Source organism: Paramacrobiotus metropolitanus, unplaced genomic scaffold, assembly GCF_019649055.1.
Source record: "Paramacrobiotus metropolitanus isolate TYO unplaced genomic scaffold, Prichtersi_v1.0 Parri_scaffold0000085, whole genome shotgun sequence".
Lineage (NCBI taxonomy): Eukaryota > Metazoa > Tardigrada > Eutardigrada > Parachela > Macrobiotidae > Paramacrobiotus > Paramacrobiotus metropolitanus.
This window is the reverse complement of record NW_026570305.1, coordinates 156,506-180,472: the sequence shown is the minus strand read 5'-3', so window position 1 is coordinate 180,472 and position 23,967 is coordinate 156,506. Positions and strand designations below refer to the sequence as shown.

The following is a 23,967-nucleotide window of genomic DNA, read 5'->3' as shown; positions in this document are numbered from 1 at the left end:
TCGAAAACATCAAGAGAACAGCACGAGCAAGAGCGGGAACGTTCAGCTGACCCGACCTTCCACTTTTACAATTCAGCTGTTTACAACTGCGATAGCTACAGTATTTATTAATTTATTATGTACCACGTGCACCAAGACACACGAGACTCGTCCGAAACTATCGTCACTGTAAACTCTAACTCTAGCGTCGGAGATATCTTCTGTTCAAGTCTCAGTGCAAAAAGAAACCCACGAAATCCAGACTACTGCACTTCTCGCTGCGCCTTCCCGGAGTATCGGTCAGCCATCTTGTGTTGGAGCGGAAATCCGGCCGTTACAAACATGCTGATACCGAGAATACCTATACCGCGATCCTTCTGTTGACCTCAGAATATGGTTTTGGTGTTGAGCGGTATTCGGGTCGGTTCAGATGCATTAAACCGCGACGCATGTAAGGAAAAATTAATATCATCTTCTCTGCCTATCGAATGTAACGGGGGATTCCTGTCTCATGTATTGGTATGTACGAGTATGTGCTTGGTTGTCCCGCCTCTTGTATTTCCTGTTCCTGTACGAGCGGTTCAGTATATATAGCGTTGTATTTCCTGTGGTATCTTCAGTCGTTGGGTTAGCAATATTTCGAGCAGTATCAGCCGGTTCCGTTGCCCGTTATACGAAATACCATGTTTATATTTTAGCTTTAATCTTTTGTACCTTTATTTTCATTGGGTCATACCTTAATGAAATACGTAACATACCTTAATAATAGTCAACGCACAGCCTCTGCTTTAGCGCGTAATATGCTTTGTCGAAATTAATAACGATAACCTTTCGTTTCTCTTTGCCATGGCTGCAACCTTGCTGCAATGTCCTGGCAATGTACGAAGCGGTCGTCGTATCGGGGTTAGTAAAACTAACGTCCTAAACCCTGCCCATGACGCTTCGTGGCAGAAGGGGATTTTTATGACAAAGTGGTTGACACCTGACCTGAGCGCTGCTGATTTCAAAGCCGTAAATTAATGAGTTTGCGACATCTCTCTGGCAAGTGACCGCACCATTCCAATTCAGCTTTACAAACCAAACAATATTCAAATGATAACCTGCCTGAAACAAACCTACCTATTTTCCCCCGCTCACCGTCGTCTGCGATGCTCGGTATCCTGGTTCAAATTGCCTTTCATTTGGTATTTGGATCCTGCTAACCGTTCTTTAAAATGACACAGAAAGGGGCAAACGTTTTCAGAGTCACGATGCTGAGAAAACCGCGCATGCCAAAGCTATAAACGCTAAAGGATTATTGTGCATTCTGCAACATGCAGTCATGCACAGTTACAAAATTTTAATGTAGAAGTACTGAAACTTTTCAAAATACAGAACATACGAATTATCCGCGGAGCTAACATCTGCATCATACTGGTTATTTGCAATTGGCCTTACGCTCTTATCATGGAGATTCCTGCGGATAACCCTCATGCTGGTAAAACATGTTTATACAAATTAGAATGATTTTTTACTTGCCCAACACTGCGATTTCGTAAAAATAATTGCGGCACTTGTGCTTCGATTAATGGAATCTTAAGTGTCGCCAATAATATACTAGTTTACGATGTACCTATGTACGTAGTGCAAAAATCCCACTCTTCCCCGTTTTTATGCGAAATGTATTGAAGGTACGTCTACTGCCGCCGTTAACGAAAATCCTCGCAGCGCACCCATAACAAAGTCGGAAATGGAGCAGTTGACCCTTCAAAAACTACGGATCCTTGTTGAAGTAAACCCATTTGAAGTCAAGCCACAAACAGCGGAAGCCGGTGCGTTGTGGAAAAAAACTGTGAATATGTGCCGCGAAAATAATGTCCTGTTTGCGTCGGATATGAAGATGCCCACTACATTTGATCAAGAAGAGGCAGCAAAAGAGCGCGATAAAAAAGCCGCCCATTCCCTGCAGGAGTTGGTGTTCAGCCTCATGAAGCAGTTCAAAACGAAGTATCCGAATTACCATTCGGCGGGAGAAGAGGAGAAAAGTTTGCCCGAAAAATGGTGGCTGGTGCGCCAGTTAATGAAGTACAAAGCAGACGCTCCGCAGAAGCGTGTCCCCCAAAAAGGAACCGTTTACAAAGAGCGAGAAGAAGGTATGGCAAACGGGTTGCAGAGAGTAGATCAATGAGGGGTACAGAAAAGCCCTTATTCCACACACCGTCAATATGTTCAGAATGGCCAAAGTCATCACTCAACGGCCAAAAAAGTGACCGAACATACTGCGCCAGGGCCCGGGCTTTGAATTCATCGGGCAGCAGTTTTGGTACCCAATATGACCAAAGAAAAAATACGCAAATACAGTACTTATACGTATATGAAAAATATACAAATTAGTTAGTATACGCGAGGGCATCGATCCTCTCCATTACAACTTATAAGCATTGTTGCGTGTACAGATACAATACATGCCGGGAAATTTTATGTGTGAGCTGCATGACACGCTATCCAGTACATTGTACATCCAGTACCGTATTAAATTACTCGTGCAATCGTAATTTATCCTAAGATTAATTAAAACTGGTATGCAGAAACGATAAAAACTTATCCCCAGACAGAACCGGGATAGCAGTGCTCAGTATGTGTAACAATAAATTTGCAATAACAAATCCAGCAAAACCGGGTTGATTTTTTACCGTCAGGTACCAGCACCCGTAATCCAAATACTTCCGGCGGCAGTATTCTCGCAGATCCGAACAAAACCGTGGACAGTCAAGATGAAGGTAAACAAAGTTGTGAAACAACAACTAATAACAGCTAGGGTAGTAACACAGCTAATAAGAGTTTGTGCACATATTATAAACTCTTAATAAAAATAAAATTTGTTCATGAACATTTTTCATTGTGAATATTTCGCCTCGAACAAGAACGCTGCCTCGAAGCTGTCCATCATGCAGTGTCTGGTCAATGGTCATTTGCTCGATCTTTTGTTCTGTCATGTCTCTGTGCCGTGCTAAGGCCCCAGGCCAAGGGGCAACATCACACTGACGCGCTCATGAGCATGCGCTTCGCAACTTTATGCAGTCTGGAACAGAACCATCGCAGAACAGCTGAAGTACAGTATCTCACGAGTAGAGAGAAGCTTTTCGATCAACAGGCTACTTGCTGATTATGGATCAAATGCGCCTGCAAATCCCTATCGTATTACTGCAGTGCAGGGTAGAATATTAATTTTCGAAACCAACTTCTCCAGTACTCGTACAGTACTTTGTCAATTTTCTTTAAAAAATGTCCGCTGCTGCTGGCCTTTCGTGTGATAACCCTCGTGGATGTAGCATGGATAACGGTGTGAATCGTACTCGTCGAACGAAGGCTGAAAATGAACAGCTGTCTTTGGCAAAGCTGCGGATCATTGTGAAAGTGAACCCCTGGCAGTGCAAGGAAAATACCAAGGAATCGGGTTCCTTGTGGAGGAAAATTGTGGGCATGTGTCGCGCCAACGGTGTGCCGATGAACTACACCGGATCCCTGAAAACGCCAGCCCATACCCTGCAAGAGATGGTCAGTCGTTCCATCAAAGCCTTCCACCGCGCGCATCCCCACGGTCCGCCAGCAGAGAAAACCCCGGCCAGCTGGACGGAGAAGGACCAACTGGTGCACCAGATTATCCAGTGGAAGGCCCTCCTGCGTGCACAGGCGGCGGCCAAGGACAGAAATGAAGGGATGGAACTGCGGGAGCGCGAAAGCGGGACGGACAGTGGCGATTTGACGGCAGTGCAACCTGCTCGCGGGAGCGGAAATGGACTGCCGCTAGAGGCACCATCAGCATCGCGCTCTCACTCGAGTGGCTCGGTTGAACCTTTTGATACCGCATTTGAGTGTAAACCTAGAGTAGTACTTGTAACCCTGGTTATTGTGTACAAGAAACCGCTGCGGCTTCGCCTCCGCGTTTCTTGTGATCCACGGCCGCTTTGAACAAATCATTCCATTTGCAGTAATTCGTTAGTAAATTCACTAACTGCCTTAGCAGTTATTGTAGAACTTCTTAGGCACGGAGTCTAGCTCGGTCCCTCACTCAGTTAGCAACCTTGTTTACTGGACCGCGGTAGTAGCTCGGTCACTCACTAACGGTGTCACCTAACAATTTTGTTCAGTGGACAGTGGTGGTGGCTCGGTCACTCACTAACGATGTTACCTAGCAATTTTGTTCAGTGGACAGTGGTGTTAGCTCGGTCGCTTACTCATCTAGTTTTGTTCACTGAACAGTGGTGGTAGCTCAGTCACTGACTCATCTAGCAATTTTGTTCACCTAGGGTAGTGATTTATTGCTCGGTCATCACTCAGCTAGTGATTTCGTTTTGTTCACTGGACAGTGGCGATAGCTGGGTCACTCACTGCCTTAGCAGTTTTGTTCACTGGCTTTTGTTTCCTTCGAAATCTGGGCTAATTCAACCAAGGGAATCGGATTTTTTAGGCATATAAAAATTGAACATTTGAACAGCAATCATGCGATTAAAATTCAACATGTTTGCAAATAAAATACTGCAAATTTATTGTAGTACATACTTAACACTATAATAAAATAATGTTCTAACTTCTAAGTTCTTTAAGGATTTGTCGAGAAAGATCTGTGACTGTACAGGCAAACCCTCGTTCAGGAAGTTTTTGCGTCAGAAAATAGGTATCGAGATTCAGCGAGGAAATGCAGTATCTGTTCTCGGTACTTTTAGTGACATGGTGGAGAAGGAGGATGTGTATTTTGCCTTCAAATTAGCTAAACGGCAATGAATGTCAAGGATTGTTGTTCTTGTTACTTGTGTAATACGCGATGTAATTCTTAAAGAAATTGTACGACTAAGCAACTGGCATTGCTATTATTCTCAAGGTCACCTTGAAAGCCTTACCGAAGCCAGTTCTGCCGAAGCCGGCATCGGTGGGACAGGTTTAAATAATTTTTTTAAGAAATAAAATGCATGTGACACAGTTTCTGAACATGCTGAATCTAATGGCGTTTACGGTTTTTTTTATTAAGTTCTGGTTTTTCCAATCTCGATGCCTCAGCTTTTTTGTAGTTATATTATAGATCTAGTTCCTTGATAATGGGAAAAGCCGTCATAAATGACGATGTCCAAGTTTGTTGTCGCGAAACGGCAGTTTACAATGCACGTTCGTTCGCTTGCAGATACCGATAATGGAGCCGTTGAATCTGATGAAGATGTCGAATTATCTACACCGGAAAGGGACGTAAGATTCAGGCCTATGCCGGACAGCAAACCGGCAACAGTTTATTACGCCGCTTTAGGTAAGTAATCAGTACAAACCATGTCTGTGTTATAATTTAGTTGGCTTCAGGTATGTAGAAGAAAATGAAATAACTGGTAGTACGTACAAGTATGCATTCTTTAATTAAGTTACAACCTAACTTATCCCAAGTGAAAAACGTCGAAAATATAATAATCCTAAGTCAGATTTTTGTGAATTAATTTTACAGTTGCACGACATGTATCACTTGCACATTGTGATCTGTGGTGCATGCTAAACAAAACTGTACATGGTAGAGTAACAAATCTTCTATTAGTTTTAACTTCTGTGCTCGTACGGTTACAGATTTATAAATGTACAGACTTATAGTGTTGGATTATTGGTAACGAGTAATAAAGATTAAGGACTGGATAATCGTTATGTTTACTCCAGAAAACTGGCCCTCTAACACGGTGGTTCGCGAGTGGTTGTTCGCCCCCAAGAATGTTCGGTAGTACGTTCTGTGTACGAGGCAAGCGACAACTCTTTCCCATCGCTTGAGTAAATTTTATCACTTTCCCTGCTGCATCTTACCCGTGTGCAGGCGCTCACGCGATACTTGATTTCAGCCGTCACGTCGGTTTGCAGCTACCGGGTGGCCCAACAAAATGGCGGTCTCGTTTATTATGGTGTACTGGCCCCGCCCAACGTCGGATGGGCTTCGTTATAGTTTCATTCGAAAGAGCAATGTTCGTAGCATAGAATTATTTAATCATACTAACCGTACACAAAGTTTCAACTTTGTAATGGATTATTTTAATAAAATAGGTGGATTTTGACGGTGTCCCAGAGCCGAAAATTTGGATTTTCCCATTAGCGAATTAAAAATTGCTATTGTTCAGCTTAGTAGATTAAAATTGATCACTTTAGTGTTTCGAGTAGAGGGTTTGTTCCTTGTTTTTTTAACGTAAAGAGATACGGTATTCTGGTCACCGCGTTCGGTCCAGAAACTAGAGAGCTGGAACGCCGCAGATTAAATTTTCGTGAAATCCTCTAGCAGCTTTTTCGAAAATGAATTCACCAACACAAAAAGAGAGTACCTAAATCAAACTTTGCCTTCTATAAATCAAACTTTGCCTTCTATAACTTTGCCTTTGCCTAAATCAAACTTTGCCTTCACAGCAGTCCAACAACATTTTTTGAATATTTTGTGAAAATGAGTTTCCCCCGTTCTCTGTATGACTTAAATGGTTCAAATGTTGTTTGGACAAAATTTATACCTCAGTTTAAAACTTTGGTTAGCTTTGTGGAAATCCTGAATGAGAAAGTGGAGCAGCTGACGGCCCTCAACAAGACTCTAACAGAGCAGTTGGCTCAGCACGCCGATGTGTCGTCTTCTTCTGTAGCTCATCACTCCCCTGATGCACCTCCGTCCCTGGTTAATGTGGAATCGATTGATAAAACTGTGGAGGAGCTCTGTGAAAGAGTGTTTCTGGTTGAGTGTGCAGTTGGTCACCAATGGAATGGGATGGATGATTACATGAAGGAAGACCCCGATTATGTGAAAACTGTTGACGAACATTTTGGAGTGACAAACTATTCGGAAGACATTTCTGGCTTGAAACAGGCGGGTAAAGTCTGGAGCCCAAAGAGGATTGTCCCTGCGAAATTCGGAAAAGGACAGCTTGCCCAGTCACAATCGAAGAACCCTACCACATCCACGAACCATCCTACACTGGCGATGAAATCACAGTCTTACGCTTCAGTTATCAAGAAGGCACCGAAGGTTGTGCGTGGCACGCGTACTGGAACGAGTGAGGGACCCTCGAGAGAACTGACAGAAACACTACAAGCCAAGCACCAGCCCCATGCGGACTTTTGTGTGAGAGGTATACCACGGGTCGAGGATTCGAAGTTTGACAGTGTTAAGGACTATAATGCGTTCATTGCCAAACAGCTGGAAGATGTAGAGTTCCTACAAGATTTGTGAGTGTACGTTCCTGCTCGTGGAGATAGACGATCTTCCATTTGCCCGCATTGGTACGTTTAAAGACATGGCGAAAAAAATTTTGGAACCTGAGATTTGGCCGACAAATGTGTTTGTGAGGGTGGGTATACTGAGTTGTGGTGTTTAAATACGCTGATGTATCCTTGTTTAAAAGCTGCTGTGTTATTGTTTAAAGCTTGATCTGAAATACTGTGTATTCTGGAGAATTGTTGTTGTGGTGAGTGTCTGCTGCCCTTGAATTGATCGTTGAAACTGACGGAATTAAATAATTTAAATAATTTTAAGCACTAAAAAGACATTTTATGATTTGCAGCCTGTCAGGCAGTAAAAAATTTAATAAAATAAGTCGAAAATTGAACAAAAACGGCATTTTTTCAAAAAAGTGAATCCAGTGCATTGCTTCCCCATTGAGTGCTCCATGGAAACCGTTTTTTATGTTGAAAGGAAACGGCCGTCGCTACATGAAACAATTGAAAAACTGAAATAGTTTGAGATCATAGCAAAAAAGCTGGGTCACTTTACATTTCCAGAACAACTTCAGTTGGCAGCTTTTCACGAGCGTGTCATAACTTTTCGAAAATTGTTTATTGATTTCGGTAGCTAATAAAATTTGTAATTGAAAGAATCCAAAACGGTTATGGTACGACAAGCGGTTCAAAAACAGCGAAACAAAAACGGAGACCGCCATTTTTTTGGGCCACCCGGTATAATTGATTGAGCAAACTGATAAAGAATATAGAGAAGAGCACGGCAGGCGAGATTTTATCGCCGGCTCAGTAAGCACTGATTACAATGGATACGATATCAGTATCCCGTGAGCGCCTGCACACGGGTAAGATGCAGCAGGGAAAGTGATAAAATTTACTCAAGCGATGGGAAAGAGCTGTCGCTTGCCTCGGGTAAGATGCAGCAGGGAAAGTGATAAAATTTACTCAAGCGATGGGAAAGAGCTGTCGCTTGCCTCGTACTGTAATTAGATTCTTCCATGTATTTCTGTCATATATTATAGATATTATAATATCTACAATTAGAAATTAACTAAAATCTAGAGTATAGTTTAACATTTTGGTCTACAAGTATGTACTTATACCTGTTCAACAATACATCAACAGTTGAATGTTGCACTGTACAACTGCTGATTATGTCAACAGAAAGATTATCCAGCGACCTTAGTCTTTACTCTTTAATCCTCGTTGCCAACAATCCTTGACATTTTGCAACGTGTACTAAGCATTTACCATTAGTACTCCATGTACTTCTACTCATAGCTTCTGTTACGAGTACGTATTATTTTCCATTAATTTGAAAAATTGCAGCCAACCCCTTGTTGCCGAAAAATCTACGGCTGTCCAATTCGACCGATGGAGGCGGAGCGATTGCTGATATGCTGTCGAAGATTGTTGTCGCCTTGAACGAGTCCAATGAAATTCAGCGCCGGCGATTGCAGGAATCCAAAGAGGCGCGTGTAGCACAAGAAAAATTCCAACGCGAACAGGCGGAAGCGCAACGGGAGCAAGCGGATAAAGATCGCGCGCTCAAACTGCAGATGGCCCATATTGAACAGGAAGCCGATCTCCAGAAATTCAAACTGCTGCTGGAACATTCCAAAAAATAGCCACGGGGAATGCGCTGAGCAGCTAAAGACTGTTACGCGTATGTTGTTACGGTACATAAACTTTATTCGGATGTTTAATCTGGGATTCTGGATAATTTTTTTTCCGTTTTATGTGTAGGAGCGCAGCTGCGCAGGTACAAATATGTAGTACTGTGTACCTACGGTACGTACAAAAAGCATTTTACCGCCATTTATTGTGATGAATAGTTTCCTGTTTCCCGTACAATAAAATCCAAATGGAAGGCACATTTTTTGTGATAGCCATTATTTTTCAAACCATAACCGTATATTTCGTTTCCAAACTGATAGCTCGTGTTTTAATAAATTCTTTTTTTACTGAATTCACATAAGATATCTGTGCTTATGTACAAGCCGGTTTCTGCATAATTTTTTTTCTGACAACGAAAATCAACAATTTACTCTAGGCTCAGTTTCCAGAAAATCTGCGAACAAGCATCGAGACTCACTCGACCAGGCGAACGTCAAATGACCAACTCTCCGAATCTGCTATCACGCATTTCCGACTCCAAAGAAAGTACAAAAAAAATATTTTATACTCAATTTTGATCTCACCTGAGTCTCCAGAGGAAAACAATTCACTAATAACGACCGGCAATTTCCACCGATACGTTCACCAGACCTCTCGAAATGCACCGAAATCACAGCTATCCCGTAGTTCAAACCACCCCCCGCACCGCGCGCCCCAACTTCCCCCAGGCGGTATTCAGCCCATCCCACCAGGGATACGTCCGCATACACCCGCTGTCCTGTAGCCACCAATCGCCGATGCGCGCCGCACTGGCGCTGTGATACCCGGGGGTGTGCAGGATCTCGCACAGCCGGCACACGGAGACATTCCGCGGGTCCATTCGCTCCGGCAACCACGCCGTGACCGGTTGGAAGCGCCACAGGAAGTACGTTTCGTACAGCTCGATGTCGGCGCTGAGTTTCTGGAGATATTGGCCTAATTCTGCCGGGCTGTTGAAGTCCGACGTGCGGATGAAGGAGTTGTTGGGCAACTGCAGATCGTACTGCCCGCGGCCCAGGACCACCGGGACGCTGCCGGCGCTGAGAGCGCGGTAGGATTTCTCCGTTATGTAGTCCAGGCAAATGCTGAAATTTACACAAAAAAAAAGTGGACTGTTAACTGACAATTATTTCTGGCATGACTCAACGTGATCAGTGACGAAGTTATTATAACTGCAAACACCATTGGACCATGCGCACTCGTAGCATACCAGTACAAACACGAACAACGCACATTGTAGTGCAACGGCTTCCTGTCTTAGCCGGTGAAGTGAGGACAGCAAACGTTAAGCAGTACGCAAACGAGTAATATACTGCCGTTCCCAAAATATTTTTATAAAAAATATTTTCGATTTCATAATTTTTATATTAATTAAATAGAACCGATTTCTATAGTTATTTTTAATATAAAACAGAATTCGATACGGAAATCGCTTATTAAATCAAAAATTACAGTTATTTTCAGTACTGAGCGAAGCCGCCCAACCCCTTACCTGTTCTCAAAAGCCAGATAGAACTTGTACTGCCCGATCACCCTCAGCATACACCCCACCCGATCCCCTCCGGGGCACTCTTCTTCGCCATCCCCACACTTCCCGAACACATCCACGGGATACACTTTCCGCAACTCCTCAATATACGCCTCCCGTCCACTCTCACTATTACAATTGGACGCAAACACCACCGCCCGGTTCTTCTTCCCGCGCAGCAGGCCCCGCAGCATCCCGCGATGCCGCCACGCCATCCCCACCCGCACCTCCATCTCCCGCGCGTACAAATCAGACACGACATCCGAGTCCAGACGGTACGACCACGTCAGATTGAAGAAGCCGTCCCAGGGGGACTGGTGGAGGTCGACACTCTTGGGGTAGGTGGGGGCCTCCAGGGAGAAGTAGACGTAGCGTTGCCCCGGGGGGCGGGGGCCCGGAGGCAGGTCGTACTGGGCGGCGTACAGGTCGAAGATGTGGAAGACGACGGCGGAGGCGTTGGGCAGGGTGCGGCGGTCGGTGGTGAGGTGGCAGGCGGGGTGGGGGCAGTGCGAGAGGTCGTCGTGGAGGTGGGGAGGGGGGTCGTTGAAGTAGGGGGTCCAGAAGAGGATGAGCTTGGTGTGGGGCGGGAGAGAGGGGAGGAGGATGGGCTGGGTGGTCCATCGGGTGTAGAGGAAGAGGAGGGTGGTGATGGAGAAGAGGGATAAGATCAGCAGGAGCGTGCGCAGACGAGACTGACGGCAGTCTTTCGGGAGGTATGTGAGGAGTCGAGAAAGCGATGGTCCCATCGTGTGGTGGCAGTCATGACGAGGGACGGAGATTATGCCGTGCAACACACGCCTACGGACTGAAATGAGTGAAATCCGAATCAAATTAAATCGGAAGTTGCTGTACCTCTGCCGAACTGCCGACCAGTCACTCCCGGATAAAAAAAAACAGAATTTAAAAGCAAAACAAAGCCTGAGGCGACCAAACTGAGGAAAGAATTCGAAAGAGTCTTTTGAAAAGACTCTGAAAATTGAATTTTGCAGAAAGGCTCAAAACTCGCTCCAACGAGTGAGTTTCGATTTTAACGGCCTGTACGCATGGCGTACCGCCGGTGTGAAAGTTACCTTTTTCCTTTTTCGCTGAGAAATTCAACAAATGCAGGCTTACTACTCTAGCGGTAGATATGGCGACTGCCGATAGCCGTAGCTAAGTACTGTGAGTACGAGTTACTACCGACCACTTCCCGGCGCTATCCAGAAATAATTGTGGATGAATGATAATTTTTAATAGTCTTAATTACGGATAATTGCTATTAATTATTGTTTACTAATTTTCCAAGTTTAATATGAGTGCAGTTTTACATAATTTACAGTATTTCGCAGACTTGTCTCAATGTTCACCGCATACTGATACAGTACAGTACTTAATACATTTTGCCATGGTGTACAATAAATAAAACAATAAAAACAAACATCAACAACCATCACACTGCGCTTTTATATTAGCTGTCTTAACGGTTCACAGATCCAAATAATTTAAAGTACAAAATGCCAGTCTATCTGTACTAAAAATTACAAAAAAAAATAGTTTATTTAAAAACATAGCCCATGTAGTCGGCATCCCATCGGGGTCGTTCTAACGCCTCCCTCATCGCCCGTTCTTCCTCCGGCGTCGGCTTCCCGACATCCACCAGCAGCCACGTGTACAGCGGCCGGCGCTCGGTGGCCACCAGGGTGTACTTCAAACTGTTCAGGCCATCGGTTTTATACCGCAGATGCGATTCGTTAACCAAATCAAATCTGAGAGGATTTTTCGGGTTGCCTTGATCACTGCCATGCGGCACCATAGTGTACCGACCGGTGTCCAACGGCACCGTGGAGATGTTACCGAATCGCTTCTTTACCCGGTATCCAATATCGTCATCTTCACCGCCTGTCAACAGATAATAAAACGATTAATAATTACATATTGATGTACGTAGAATAATTGTACAACAAAAAACTAATGTTGCTAATAATACCTAGTACCTATATCAAAAATATTATAAGTAATTGTACTACCTATAGCAAAAATAAAATTGTAAAAACAAATGTGTATATCGTATTTTTGGATGTGTATGTATATCGTATTTTTGGAAAATTCTTGTTACAGAAGCCAGAAATAGTGATTAGCTGATACAAAGATTACTATATAGTACTAGATAACAGTTAGCTGCATTATAAACATGCGACATTATAAAAAACAAAATACAATAAAAATGCAAAGTATAATGTAAAAATTTAACTATATATAAATACTGTACTATTGTGAAACGTAAACCTTCAGATTTTTAATTTAATTTGTTCTTCTGTAAGCACTGTTTTAAGTATTTTCGACGCTTGTATATTTAGAAAATTTGACTGACCCCATCCCCAGTACAAATTTGGGTAGCCGTTGATTTCGGCAAAATGCGACACCAGCAGCGTAACCGCCGCCCCGAAATAATCCGAATACAGTGGCTGATAATCAAACTTGCTCATGGCGGCCACCAGCAGCGTCGGTTGTGACCGGCATGCATACGAGTTCCTATCGTCTTCCGGGTAAACATCCACGTCATGAAAGACAAAACAATCAAAACGCCGGGTGGCGTTGATTTCCATATAAGCGGCATTGAAGAGGATACCTGCAGCATAAATTAATATTCATATCTTATAGGCATTCTTGAATTAAGCTGATGGCAACTTTCGGTGCTAGCCAAAATGATACTGGTATTAGCTTGCAGTATTACTCAATTAATTGTAGCACGAGCTATATAAAATAAAAATAAAATCACGTTAATTTCTGCACTGCCCTAGAACCCAAAATTTTCTGCAGTAGGCTGCAGATAATAAAAGTATTATTAAACGATGATGAACTGCGTATGAAGTGAGGCAATAACGTTCCAGGTAAAATTATAGTGGCTTTATAATCGAAACAACTAAAATAAAAATAAATAAATCTTATAAATAAAAGTTTTATGAAACGAATATTTAGTGTTTATAAAGAAAACTTTTATTAGTGTTTTCGCAGCTTGCCTTTGTTAAAAACCCCGGTTCCTGATTGCTCTACCACGAAGATCGTATATTCCAGTTGCTGGCGCTGAAGCACTGGATGGAGATTTCTTAAAACATTTCTGAAAAATAAGCAGAATATTGTAACGACTATATTGCAATAAATCTGAAAAGCTACCATTGACGCAAAAGTTAATAGGTAAATAAGGAAAAAGTGGTCTGGTTACGTAAATGCTCTGCCCGATCCCGGTAGGCGACAACGATGGCTACGCGTGACCTAGCCAGACATTCCGCCGGTTCGTAGTGCCCACCGCGCTGTACTTCCGGATTGGTGTGCGCAATTTGCGCATCGGATAATACGACTAACAGCGGCATAATCTTTCCCTTTAAATGGGGAGATACAAGTGGACACAGCTCCTGTGTATAAAATGCCGCATAAGCGGCGGTGAACATAAATAATGTAAAGAAAATCCCAAACAATCCGCTTAGGCAGTACAATAATAAAATCTTCTTTAACCGGAAACGTGTCATTGGTTCCAAGAAAGTCGCCACAGTTTTCTTCATGATGACTCTGTACTCAATTTACTTAATATATTAGGAAAATACAAAATTTCATAATAAAAAGTTATTTCAGTTTTAGAAATTAATTGTGATTTTAATCATTCGAGTTGGTGAGCTCCACCGAAAACAAAAACGAAGAATGCAAACATAAAATCGTCAAGAGCAATGAAACGGATGCGACATCAAAACGCTACAAAACGAGAGCAGCAGATCGATCTGCGTCTATGTTTCGCTGTCGGAAATGTTTGGCGGACGGGAAACCGTAAGGAAACCGTCGCAGCCGGTTGACCGCCGCTGTTATCAGCATTGTACGAGGTGTACCTGTCACGGCGACATTGATAGCATACTTCTGAGTCCCTGGTCGCCCGATAAGATGTTCGTTATACAAAGATAAGTAATTTATAAACGACTTAGCTGGTATATTTGATATGCTCGTTTGTACAGTAGTTTCAGTACGCTTGAACTGGATGAGAAAGTGGGCAACATTGCATGCACTCGTTAATTTACCGTCGTATACTGTATGCACGACCTACGAGCAGCGAGGTCATTTTGCAAAGGCAGTATTGTACTACAAGTTTAGGGCACCGCGACATTTCGCCGCCGACAACTCGTCGCAGGACTTTTGGTCGCAGACATTTTGCCGCAAGGTCATCTCGCCTTGCGACGCTTCGTCGCCGGACATTTGACCGGCAGGACATTACGCGGCTCTACGCCGCGAGACATTTCGTCGTCCGGCCGTTTCGACGACGAGACATTTTGCCTAAGAAACCTAAGAAACCTAAAAAACCTAAGAAAACCTACGAAAACCTAAGAAAACCTAAGAGCCATAAGAAAACCCTAAGAAACCTAAGAACAACCTAAAAATAACACAAGAAACCTAAGAATAACCTATGAAACCTAAGGATAGTCTAAGAATAATAATAACCTAAGAAACCTAGGAATAGCCTAAGAATAATCTAAGGCTAACCTAAGAATAGCTTTAGAACAACTTAAGAAGCTCAAAAGACTTAAGAAAACATCCCAAGAAACCCGGAAAACCTGCGAAAATTAAGCGTGCCGAATGCTTTTTTGGCGAAGTGTCCGCGTCCAGACGTCTTGCGTCCAAATGTCGCAAAGTCAAAATGTCTCAATGCTAATTGTCCCTAAAGGAAGTGTCCCAGCGTCAAAATTTCCCGCGGCGAAATTTCTTCGCGGCGAAAAATCGTGCGTCGAATTTAATTGCGGCGAAATGTCACACTCCCAAATGTCCGGGTGCGAAGTTTAGTACTAGGCTAAAAAGATTTTTTCCGCTGAATTCAACTTCCGCTTGCTTGTATTTCCCGAAAGTAGATACCAGAGACATCCGCGGCAGACGATTTGTATACACTGGCGCGAAAGCCGTTTGTGCGCGCAACATCCGGTTCGGCACTTATGGCTGTTAGAAAATTCCCAAAAAAATTCATTTAGGTGTACCAAAATTCTCATTATGGACCGATTTTCTTCAAATTTTGCATGTAAATGCACATGGCCATGAAATTCATTTTAAAATTTTATAAACGTGCGAGAACAGTGAATCGGTGCAAAAACGATCTTCGTGGTTCTTTGCATTTACCTGCAAAATCTAAAAGAGATCGGTCCATAAGGACACTTTTGGTACAACTGAATGCATTTAAACTTTCTGGAATTTTCTAACAGCCACGATTTCCGAACCGGATGTTGCGCGCACAAACGATGTTCACGCCCGTGTATACAAATCATATGGCTACAGAATGTCATAGAACAAGCGAAAAAAGAGTTTGCGAGTGCGCGAAAGTGAAAGATGTCGTGCATGTACACCTCTTTGGTACTATGTACCGGGCCACCTCCCTTAATCTACCATATGCATGGTATTGCATGCGTTCGGAAGCAATCCCCATGCGAAACTCGATTGACATGCTGACATGCCGGCCATGTACGTACTTGTTCCGGCTAGACTCGGATGCATTCTCCACCTTAATTGTGCTTCCGGAAGCCTTCTGCGCTTCAATGGCAATGCGACTGTGGCTGTGCGGGAATATCTGCGCAAGAAGCTAAACTGGTGCGTGACCTTTGCCTCAATTACTGTCAGCCCCCAGTCGTCGTGAGAATTCCATTGCCGAGTTGACGAATATCATCCTGCGGATGTGTTTGGATCTCGAGTCGAGAACAGCTGGCGGAACAGTAACGTCGCAGACTGGATGGTTCTTGTCCTTCCGGATAAAATACACGGGGTGTAGTTCTCTCATTAATGGAAAGTTTCTTTTGTTAGGCAAAAGCCACCAATTCAACAATGGTGCATTCGCGTCATATAGTACTCTGTATATATGAAGAAATGGTTGTACCGGTTGAGTCACTAAACTTTCAAAACGACTTTCGAAACGACTACAGTACTGTACCTAATTTGTGTCATGCATATGGTTTCCGGTCGGTCGCTTTTCCAGCGAGGGTCAGCTGTACTCGTAGTCTCAGTATGCTCATCTTCGGCGGGCTTCCTAGACGATCTACGTTAGCTAAGCAGATAAGCACATCAGGTGACCAGGTTAACGACGTGCGCAGGAGACGATTTGTGGTGGAAAGAACAGATTTAATGCAATAACGTACAGGATGTGCCAGTCGTCATTGTATCTTGCCCACAACAGAAAATGACCGAAAAAGTTTGGTGAATGTGGACGTTAATTGGCCGCTTCTAGCCAAGTAAAATCTACATCCAAGAAACCTTATCCGGTATCCGTAGTTAATGAACGTGATCCCAAATCAATCGTCCGGTACGCACTGCTTCCCAGTGTAAGTCCACGCGCTAAAACCAAAATTCATTATATCATTTAAACACTATACAGAGCGCAGTATGGTGGTCATTGATTAAATACTGTTACAGAGTCAGCCTAAGTCGGCTGTCCGTGGGGATCTCAGCGAAGAGGGCGGTTCCGTGAGGCATTCGCAAAAATGGCGATGGAGCGGAATCGAACCGCTGGCTACCGAGTGAGATCCATGTAGCACAGCCACTGTGCCATCGCCGCTGTTGGCGAAGATCAAGATATTTGTGCTTGAGCTTGAGTCAACCAGGTAGGCGGCGGTATGGGCGGCTGTCGTGGGCACAGAGTAGTCTACTCTAATAATACCGACGCCTTGCTTTTTCTAACGGTAAGGTAGTCTCCATAGAATGGGCAGCAATGGCGACCCGCCCCGCCAAAACGGTTCAACTTCCGTAACTTGCGGATTTGGGTACTTCAAAACGAGCAATGGTACCCTTTTGGGAAATTTATAGGTACGGTAGATTATAAAATGTTATAAAGACTTCCCCGTGGCAAACTCCATGGGTTGGGCTGACAGATACAAGGCAAACCTGTTTATTCGTTTTCAGCTATAGCGCTTCTTACAAAAACTGCTCGCTAGCTTCGCGCTCCATCTGGCAGAAGTACTCCAAAAGATAAACGCTTTCCCGGCTCGCGCCAATCCTGCGAACAACCAGCGTCTGGCAACTAATCTTGCAAACAATGAGATAAAAATACTATGTGCATACTCTGTACCATAAACAAGAACCATCAGCATCGAAATTCAACGTGGAAATGCGGCATCCATCCTGCGAACGACACCAGCCTCGGCTAATTTGGATCAAATGTTCTCCCTGATTCGGCCGCCTGCTTCCGCTGTCTGTTGATGCTGTGTGATGCTTCTGTTTTCAGATGTTTAATCAATATCTTCTGAATTAAAAACGTTCTGATAGAAAAAAAACAAGAATCTGAACAGGAACCAAAATAAAGCAAGTGAGTCACATTTAATTCTGCGGTCACTGATTGCAGCATAGCTTATAAGCCGTAAGTGATACAAAATATCCAAAAAAAACAGTAAGTACTTCTACACTTTAGAATTCCTTTAAACTGATCTCAGCATTTTGTGGCCCACTGTGTGTAAGCAGATTTGAATCGGAAACACTCACGCAAAGCAGTGTCAAAGCAAGGTCAAGCAGTTTTGTATCTTGGCGAGACCAAAAGGTTGTATACGTGCAGATTTGTGCTGACAAAACAAAATAATACAAGTATCGCATTAAAATTTTGACTCGCGAGTAATAATAATTACTGGAATTACTATAGTGGTGTGTTTCAGGCAGATGTGTCTACGCAGCATGATAGCACAGAATTTACAGGAGCACTTGTATTTCTTGGGAATCTACAGTATTACTTTGAATTTCGTACTTTGAGTTTACGTTTTCATATTTTGGCCTCCATGTGTTAAATTGAACTTATAATAGAAATGACTAATTTCATGGTAGAAACTCCCCATATCACTTATGCAGAATAAAAAACTATAAATTTTTACAATAACACAAAATGAACAACCGGAAGTGCAGCGGATGCAATGGAGAAGAACGGATCTTCCACACGCTCTAAACGTTTCAACAATTTAGTTTTCAGCAAATTCGGTTTGTTCCAATAATACAGGGCAGCGAAAAACAAATCAAAAATCGCGTCGTGCAATAAGCAAATAAAGCCCGCCGCATGAAGTGCTGCTGGTGAATGGTGAGCAAAATATGAATCCACATACTTCAAATTAGCAAAACACGAAAAAAATCGAATTTTATCAGTGTCAAATTGTCAATCATTTGTGCGACCGAGATACCATTAACCGATTTTGTTTAATGAATTTTCGTAACTAACCACATGCCCTACAACAACGTCCTCAAAAGCTGTAGTTAATTGGAATATATGGCAAGCTATTATTTCTGTGAATACATCAGAAAAGCAGTGCTCACGAATCACAATGAAACGGAAATTCTTAGAATTAATGTTTAACTGAACTATGCGCGTTTCCGGCTTATCTTTGCCTGAACGGCCATCACGATGCAACGAACGGTTAAGCATACAGAATTTCGAGCAAGTGTGGGGTCTTTAAAAATATGCAGCTTCCAGTTTGGCACCGTTGCGGTTTGCACGGAAAACCAATTTCACGCACTATTCAGTAATTATTTTAACTGCAAAGCGGGAACTGTGATATATCCACGCATGTACTTGAGTAAAAGAAATATCTGCAGTGCAGCGGTTGATCTTCTGATTTTTTATGCAATACGGTAACTTTCACCAGTTAAAACATCTCTCAGTAATAACACGCTGGTTAATAAGCATCTAAATTACCAGTATTTTTTAATTACGCGTACTTTCCTGTTCATGGTTGCCTGAATATCTACAACAGATAATTGACGACTCATATACGTTAGGAACTTAGGATAGTGATTTATGTTGTACAACTGTTCGCCCACGGCTTCGGGATGATTTGCCGGAGTAAATCTGCTTGGTGCAAAGTCTCGCATGTCCGGGTCCGGGCAAAGGATGTCCTAATCTGGTGTAAATTTGGACTAGCCATTATTATGTCGCTGACCATGCTGAAATATGCATTCTACAACACAAGGGACTGGAGCCGGGAGCTGCGGTTCGATATAAGCGGTAACGGAATAAACCACGATTTTAATGTTGGTAAATAATAATATCGCGCATGCCAATAGAATAAGACGGTGCTTCAGAGTTGTTTTATCGTACCCACGGGCCACGGGCACCGGTGCACCAAACAACACTTAGTAGATGTCTACCGAGTAATTCTACATACTGCTATAATTAATGACGGAGTACTGGTGTGCTGCAAATTGTACCTGATCAGGAAAGGGCAGAAGAATTGCTTTTTGTTGTAGCTTTATTTATATGGCTATTGGTACATGTATTTAATTATTGGCCAATTTATGGCTAAATAACTAAAAATGTCTGATATCATTCGATGGCGCTGCTTATGTACCGGTAGATGCGAGGGAAACAACCAGATTTTTAGACAAATTTAGAAAAACGTGGTAAGCAAAACCAACACGGAGCACTTCTACTGGAGATATTGCTGTATTACTTACGGCTCATAAAGTTTTAAAGGAAAAAATTGCTTCCAGAAAACCAGTCCAGCCTGCTGCATATGTGCCAACAGCCACCGAAAGTCGGCAATCAGGGAGTGGTATATTCTACTGAATGCGCAAATAATCTTTCAAGTGGTCGACATCTGTTTGAAATTCCCATTTTAACACATCGCTTACCACATCTTGCTGGCAATCTAAAGAGTCTTGCTCCTCGAATACACATCGGAGGTAATCGAGAAGGAGGTAAGCCTTGAAACCTCCTCACTTGTAACCGACAGCCTTACTGCTAACGATAAAATTAATACGAGTAATAACACTGAAATTTTATAATTATCATATCACTTGACAGTTTCACTGGTAATCGGTGTACCAACAGTCCGCAGAGCCAAGCAGAGCTACATTAACTACGCGCTGGAGTCGCTCTTGTATAACTTAAATTCCAGCGACGAAAGCGATGTCGTAATCGTTGTGATGGTAGCCGACACCGTCGATCTGCCTGCTGCGGATGCATTCATTAACGACATCCGTACGACGTTCTTGTCCTACATTGAGGCAAGCGTCTTGGAAATTCTGGCACCTTCACTCAACTACTACCCTGACCTCGACAAAATTCCGCCTACGCTAGGTGATTCTCCGAACCGTTTCAGGTATAGTTACAAAAACCGGTAACATAATTACTCCATAGTAAAAGATTCCATCTAATGTATTGATAATAGCCTAATACTAATAATGTAATGTAACAATACCATTACTATGCTGCGTACAGCACTGCATATTTGAACGCATTGCAGATGGCGAGCGAAGCAGGCGTTGGATTTTGCTTATCTAATGGCGTATTCTCAACGGAAAGGAAAGTATTATCTACAGGTTGGTGGCAATTCTCCCAGTCAGCGAAAGGATTTTTGGGAATCCCTAATTTTTTATCGCTACTAAAATATCAGTTCGGTTATGAAGAGTTTTTCGGGAGTAATTCCAGTGTTGGCAGGAGGGTTTCGATTACCAGTTGTAAGTCTATGGCCCTCTTTTCAGTTTTTGTATTTAGACATATTATAAAGTGTCTGAAATCACTTTGGCACTGACAAGTACTGTACAGTACAGTACTTAAATGGGACATGGCCACATGGGTAGTACAATTGTACAACTTTATAATTAATTTTGTAGCAGTAGTGTCTGGTTAATACTGTGATAAATGTACAATGTGTTTCGTGCATACTACAACGTCGGTAGCCTGTTTTACTGTCTTTAGCTAGAGGACGACGTGATCACAAAACCGGATTATATCCAGACGATAAAACGTTCACTGGCAGCAGGCGATGACTTTCTCTTGGCGGATTTCGCTAGTTTAGGCTTCATCGGTAAAACATGATGAAGTATCCTGGTCGTCACAGCGGTTAATTTCAAGCACACAACTGGGCTTATAAGTTCCTTGACCTATGTAGGGTATCACCACAATTTCTCTGCTATGGAGTCTGGTGTACCCATTGGCGATCTCGCGCACGCTTGCATGCAACTGAAGATTAATCAATATCAACAAGTCTTTGCATTTTTTTCAGGAAAACTGTTCTATTCTAGAGAGCTGCCGGCGTTCGTTGAGTTTATCATCCTATTTTACGACGCTAAGCCTGTTGATTGGCTGCTTAGTAACTACATTTTTGTTAAAGTTTGCTTGGAAGAGCTAACTGAAACAGAGTACTGCCCCAAAGCGATGAAGAAAGCGATAAAAAAATTTCGGCCTGCCTTATTCCAACATATCGGACGAGAGTCATCCTTTAATGGAAAAGTGCAGCTATGGCAGGTGCGGCAACACGAAGCATTGGCAAACTTCGCGGCCTTCGCCGGGATATTTCTTAATACTACCTAATTTAAAGCAGTCACAGTAAGTCAGTAACGGCTTTCCACCGGCACAAAGACACTGATGCGCAGAGCAGAGCGTAGATTTGATTTTACCTTTTACCGCAGTAGACGGATTGAATGCAGTAACAACGCCCATCGAGTAATAGACGATGGTGCGCGAAGCATGCATCCCCATAATCAAGGAAAAATGAAATCAAGCTTTTCTTCTTATTTTAATTTGGCTCGGCAGTCGGCATTTAAAATGGCACAAATCCGTAGTTTTCGCAACAAATTATCAGAAAAACAACAAAGAGGCTGCTCCGAACAAGAGCCGATGCTTATAGCGGACTACCGGAGTATAATGGCCAACTGCGGCAAGCAGTACAAATAATGGACTTTTATTATCCTTGCAGAGGAGCGGTTGCCTTCACTAGACTTCAGACAGTGAAGAAAACACACAAAAAAGCAAAGTATCACAGCAGCATCAAGAAATAATAACATGAAAACACAAAGGCCATTATGATGCTATGCAATATAGGCAACATAACATGCATTAACCATGAGTCAATGCTTTTGTTGCGGTTGCGAAAGCTGGTTTTACCAGCTATATGGAAAAGGATGATCGCACTGGAGTCAGCAATAAGCGAGACAAGCAATAAGCTTAAAATATCAGACAGCGAGGACATAGACAGAAACATGCTATTAGATGTTTTTCGGCATCCTACTTCCACAGTTCTTTCACAGCTACTGAACCTACTGTGACTTTTAGAGACGAATTCGGTGCACTGAAACCAGCATTACTTTGAATTTAAGACTTATTCGTAGAACTGTATTAACGCCCAACACTCTTTGTGCAGGAAGGCGACTTCGGCAATGTCAGCTCGTTTGTGCCACATAAAGACAATCCGCCTGCTAGGCGCATCTGGTCGACACTGACAATGTACCAGCCGCATACCCTTGAAAACGCTTACCGGGGAAAGACCTTTTTTTGGGCACTCACGCCTCGAGCATCTGATACGTTGACTATTGAATTCCTCGCTCGCAGCAGCGTTTCATCATTTGTATTTAAATCGGGGGACGCGGACCATCCGGCCGATCAGTTGCGCGACGCAGTTGTAGAGGTCACCATCGATAATTCGCTGACTAACTGGAAAGAAGTGGGACGCTTTCGTCACGGTACTGCCCAGGGATCACTAAGGCCAAACGAACTGATTTCGGCCATAAGGATACGAATGACGAAAGAAAGTCCGAACTGGGTAATTTTGCGTGAGGTAAGTTAGCATGGACCTACGTTACCCTTTCAACTCCAAGACCGTTGTTTCGTAGAATTTTGGGCCAGGCTGTGCGCCACACTAAAGATATGTTGCCTTTACTTTACCAAGACATGATTTTAGTTAAACTGTAGCGTGGCTTTTTAGATCTGGATAAAAACTGTAAGTTGATGATACGAGCGTTTCCTGTTCCGGCACTTATCAGCACTGAGCCATTTGTCGTTAATCCTTCTCACGGCTTACGACTGGCACTCAAATTTTGACCGTTCAAATAAAATTCAGCAATTTTGCCTAATCTTGCCTAACCGTAAGAATTCTGCTGTACTGGACTTTTAAGGTGAATTTCTACTCACATAACGCCATTTTAAATTATACAGGAATCGATAGAGAATTCATTTCTCTATCTACTGATATGAATCAAGCTTTTATGAAAAAATTGCACACCGTTACCTATTTTAAAAACTATGATCGAGCAGAAACCTTTTACAAGGTTTTAATACTGCGCAGAAGAGAAGACAACTCTGTTCTGACGGGATGGCAAGTTTGCTGACCACCAGCCACGAAATTATCAGCGGCAGCAAATGTTTGTTTAAGAACCAGAAGATACACGCGCGATCATAAATGATCAGGTAGAACAATGAAATTTATTGCCCTGTTTTCATCTCTGTCTCCATTCACCACTGGCGCTTGAGTGTCAGAGAGTCATTCCTGCTCAGCTGAAACAATACGTGACCCGAAGAGGCCGGGACACAACAGGATGCGCAGCACTGGCACCAAGAATAGGTCTGCTGTCCAGCTTAGTCTATACCGTTCACAAAAAAGTCATTTTCTCAAAATGGAAAATGTTGGGCAAATAAATCGGTGTTTTATCCGACTCCAAGTTTGATCGCTCCATCACATGGAGTAAATTCCCATACATATTCTGAACCAAAATGAAGCTGTTCAGATGTAAATTGACCAAGTTATAAGAGTTTGAAATTTTCGAAAATTCATTGCATCTTTGTTTTTTAAGGTATCATCACCAAAATGGTTCAGAATGATCTTAAGATATAGATTTACCATAATGGT

General features: G+C 42.9%; 4 protein-coding genes across 6 annotated transcripts; 2 read left to right on the top strand and 2 right to left on the bottom strand.

Moving 5' to 3' along the window:
* The first annotated feature begins 3,050 nt into the window (after positions 1 to 3,050).
* LOC129596042 (uncharacterized) lies at positions 3,051 to 8,937 on the top strand. Its single transcript, XM_055493198.1, has 3 exons — positions 3,051 to 3,835; positions 5,138 to 5,257; positions 8,521 to 8,937. The coding sequence occupies exons 1-3, from the start codon at positions 3,244 to 3,246 to the stop codon at positions 8,817 to 8,819; spliced, it is 1,011 nt and encodes a 336-aa protein (XP_055349173.1). The 5' UTR covers positions 3,051 to 3,243; the 3' UTR covers positions 8,820 to 8,937.
* A 198-nt stretch (positions 8,938 to 9,135) lies between these two features.
* LOC129595995 (3-galactosyl-N-acetylglucosaminide 4-alpha-L-fucosyltransferase FUT3-like) lies at positions 9,136 to 11,362 on the bottom strand. Of its 3 annotated transcripts, none has more exons than XM_055493141.1 (3): positions 11,228 to 11,362; positions 10,340 to 11,180; positions 9,136 to 9,932 (listed from the first exon to the last, which is right to left on the bottom strand). In XM_055493141.1, the coding sequence occupies exons 2-3, from the start codon at positions 11,119 to 11,121 to the stop codon at positions 9,497 to 9,499; spliced, it is 1,218 nt and encodes a 405-aa protein (XP_055349116.1). In that variant the 5' UTR covers positions 11,122 to 11,180; positions 11,228 to 11,362; the 3' UTR covers positions 9,136 to 9,496. The 3 variants fall into 3 exon arrangements, with proteins under 3 accessions (XP_055349116.1, XP_055349115.1, XP_055349114.1); XM_055493140.1 differs by having other exon boundaries at positions 10,340 to 11,173; XM_055493139.1 differs by having other exon boundaries at positions 10,340 to 11,355.
* A 321-nt stretch (positions 11,363 to 11,683) lies between these two features.
* On the bottom strand, positions 11,684 to 14,135 carry LOC129595996 (beta-1,4-N-acetylgalactosaminyltransferase bre-4-like). The gene is made up of 3 exons (XM_055493142.1): positions 13,375 to 14,135; positions 12,726 to 12,983; positions 11,684 to 12,253 (listed from the first exon to the last, which is right to left on the bottom strand). The coding sequence occupies exons 1-3, from the start codon at positions 13,529 to 13,531 to the stop codon at positions 11,910 to 11,912; spliced, it is 759 nt and encodes a 252-aa protein (XP_055349117.1). The 5' UTR covers positions 13,532 to 14,135; the 3' UTR covers positions 11,684 to 11,909.
* A 4,697-nt stretch (positions 14,136 to 18,832) lies between these two features.
* LOC129596060 (alpha-1,3-mannosyl-glycoprotein 4-beta-N-acetylglucosaminyltransferase B-like) lies at positions 18,833 to 23,182 on the top strand. The gene is made up of 8 exons (XM_055493219.1): positions 18,833 to 19,346; positions 19,832 to 20,038; positions 20,145 to 20,442; positions 20,587 to 20,662; positions 21,042 to 21,150; positions 21,349 to 21,590; positions 22,486 to 22,899; positions 23,047 to 23,182. The coding sequence occupies exons 1-8, from the start codon at positions 19,172 to 19,174 to the stop codon at positions 23,068 to 23,070; spliced, it is 1,545 nt and encodes a 514-aa protein (XP_055349194.1). The 5' UTR covers positions 18,833 to 19,171; the 3' UTR covers positions 23,071 to 23,182.
* The last annotated feature ends 785 nt before the right edge of the window (positions 23,183 to 23,967 follow it).

Bases quoted from the DNA above. Each gene is read 5' to 3' on its own strand.
- LOC129596042 (XM_055493198.1), top strand. From the start codon at position 3,244: ATGTCCGCTGCTGCTGGCCTTTCGTGTGATAACCCTCGTGGATGTAGC. The intron at 3,836-5,137 runs GTAAACCTAGAG...GTTCGCTTGCAG, and splicing joins TTTTGATACCGCATTTGAGT to ATACCGATAATGGAGCCGTT. The intron at 5,258-8,520 runs GTAAGTAATCAG...GAAAAATTGCAG, and splicing joins AGTTTATTACGCCGCTTTAG to CCAACCCCTTGTTGCCGAAA.
- LOC129595995 (XM_055493141.1), bottom strand. From the start codon at position 11,121: ATGGGACCATCGCTTTCTCGACTCCTCACATACCTCCCGAAAGACTGC. The intron at 9,933-10,339 runs GTAAGGGGTTGG...TGTAAATTTCAG, and splicing joins TATCTGGCTTTTGAGAACAG to CATTTGCCTGGACTACATAA.
- LOC129596060 (XM_055493219.1), top strand. From the start codon at position 19,172: ATGATTTGCCGGAGTAAATCTGCTTGGTGCAAAGTCTCGCATGTCCGG. The intron at 19,347-19,831 runs GTAACGGAATAA...AATTGCTTCCAG, and splicing joins GCTGCGGTTCGATATAAGCG to AAAACCAGTCCAGCCTGCTG. The intron at 20,443-20,586 runs GTATAGTTACAA...AACGCATTGCAG, and splicing joins GATTCTCCGAACCGTTTCAG to ATGGCGAGCGAAGCAGGCGT.
- LOC129595996 (XM_055493142.1), bottom strand. From the start codon at position 13,531: ATGGTAGCTTTTCAGATTTATTGCAATATAGTCGTTACAATATTCTGC. The intron at 12,984-13,374 runs GCAAGCTGCGAA...TTTATGCTGCAG, and splicing joins AACCGGGGTTTTTAACAAAG to GTATCCTCTTCAATGCCGCT. The intron at 12,254-12,725 runs GTCAGTCAAATT...ATCTGTTGACAG, and splicing joins AAATTTGTACTGGGGATGGG to GCGGTGAAGATGACGATATT.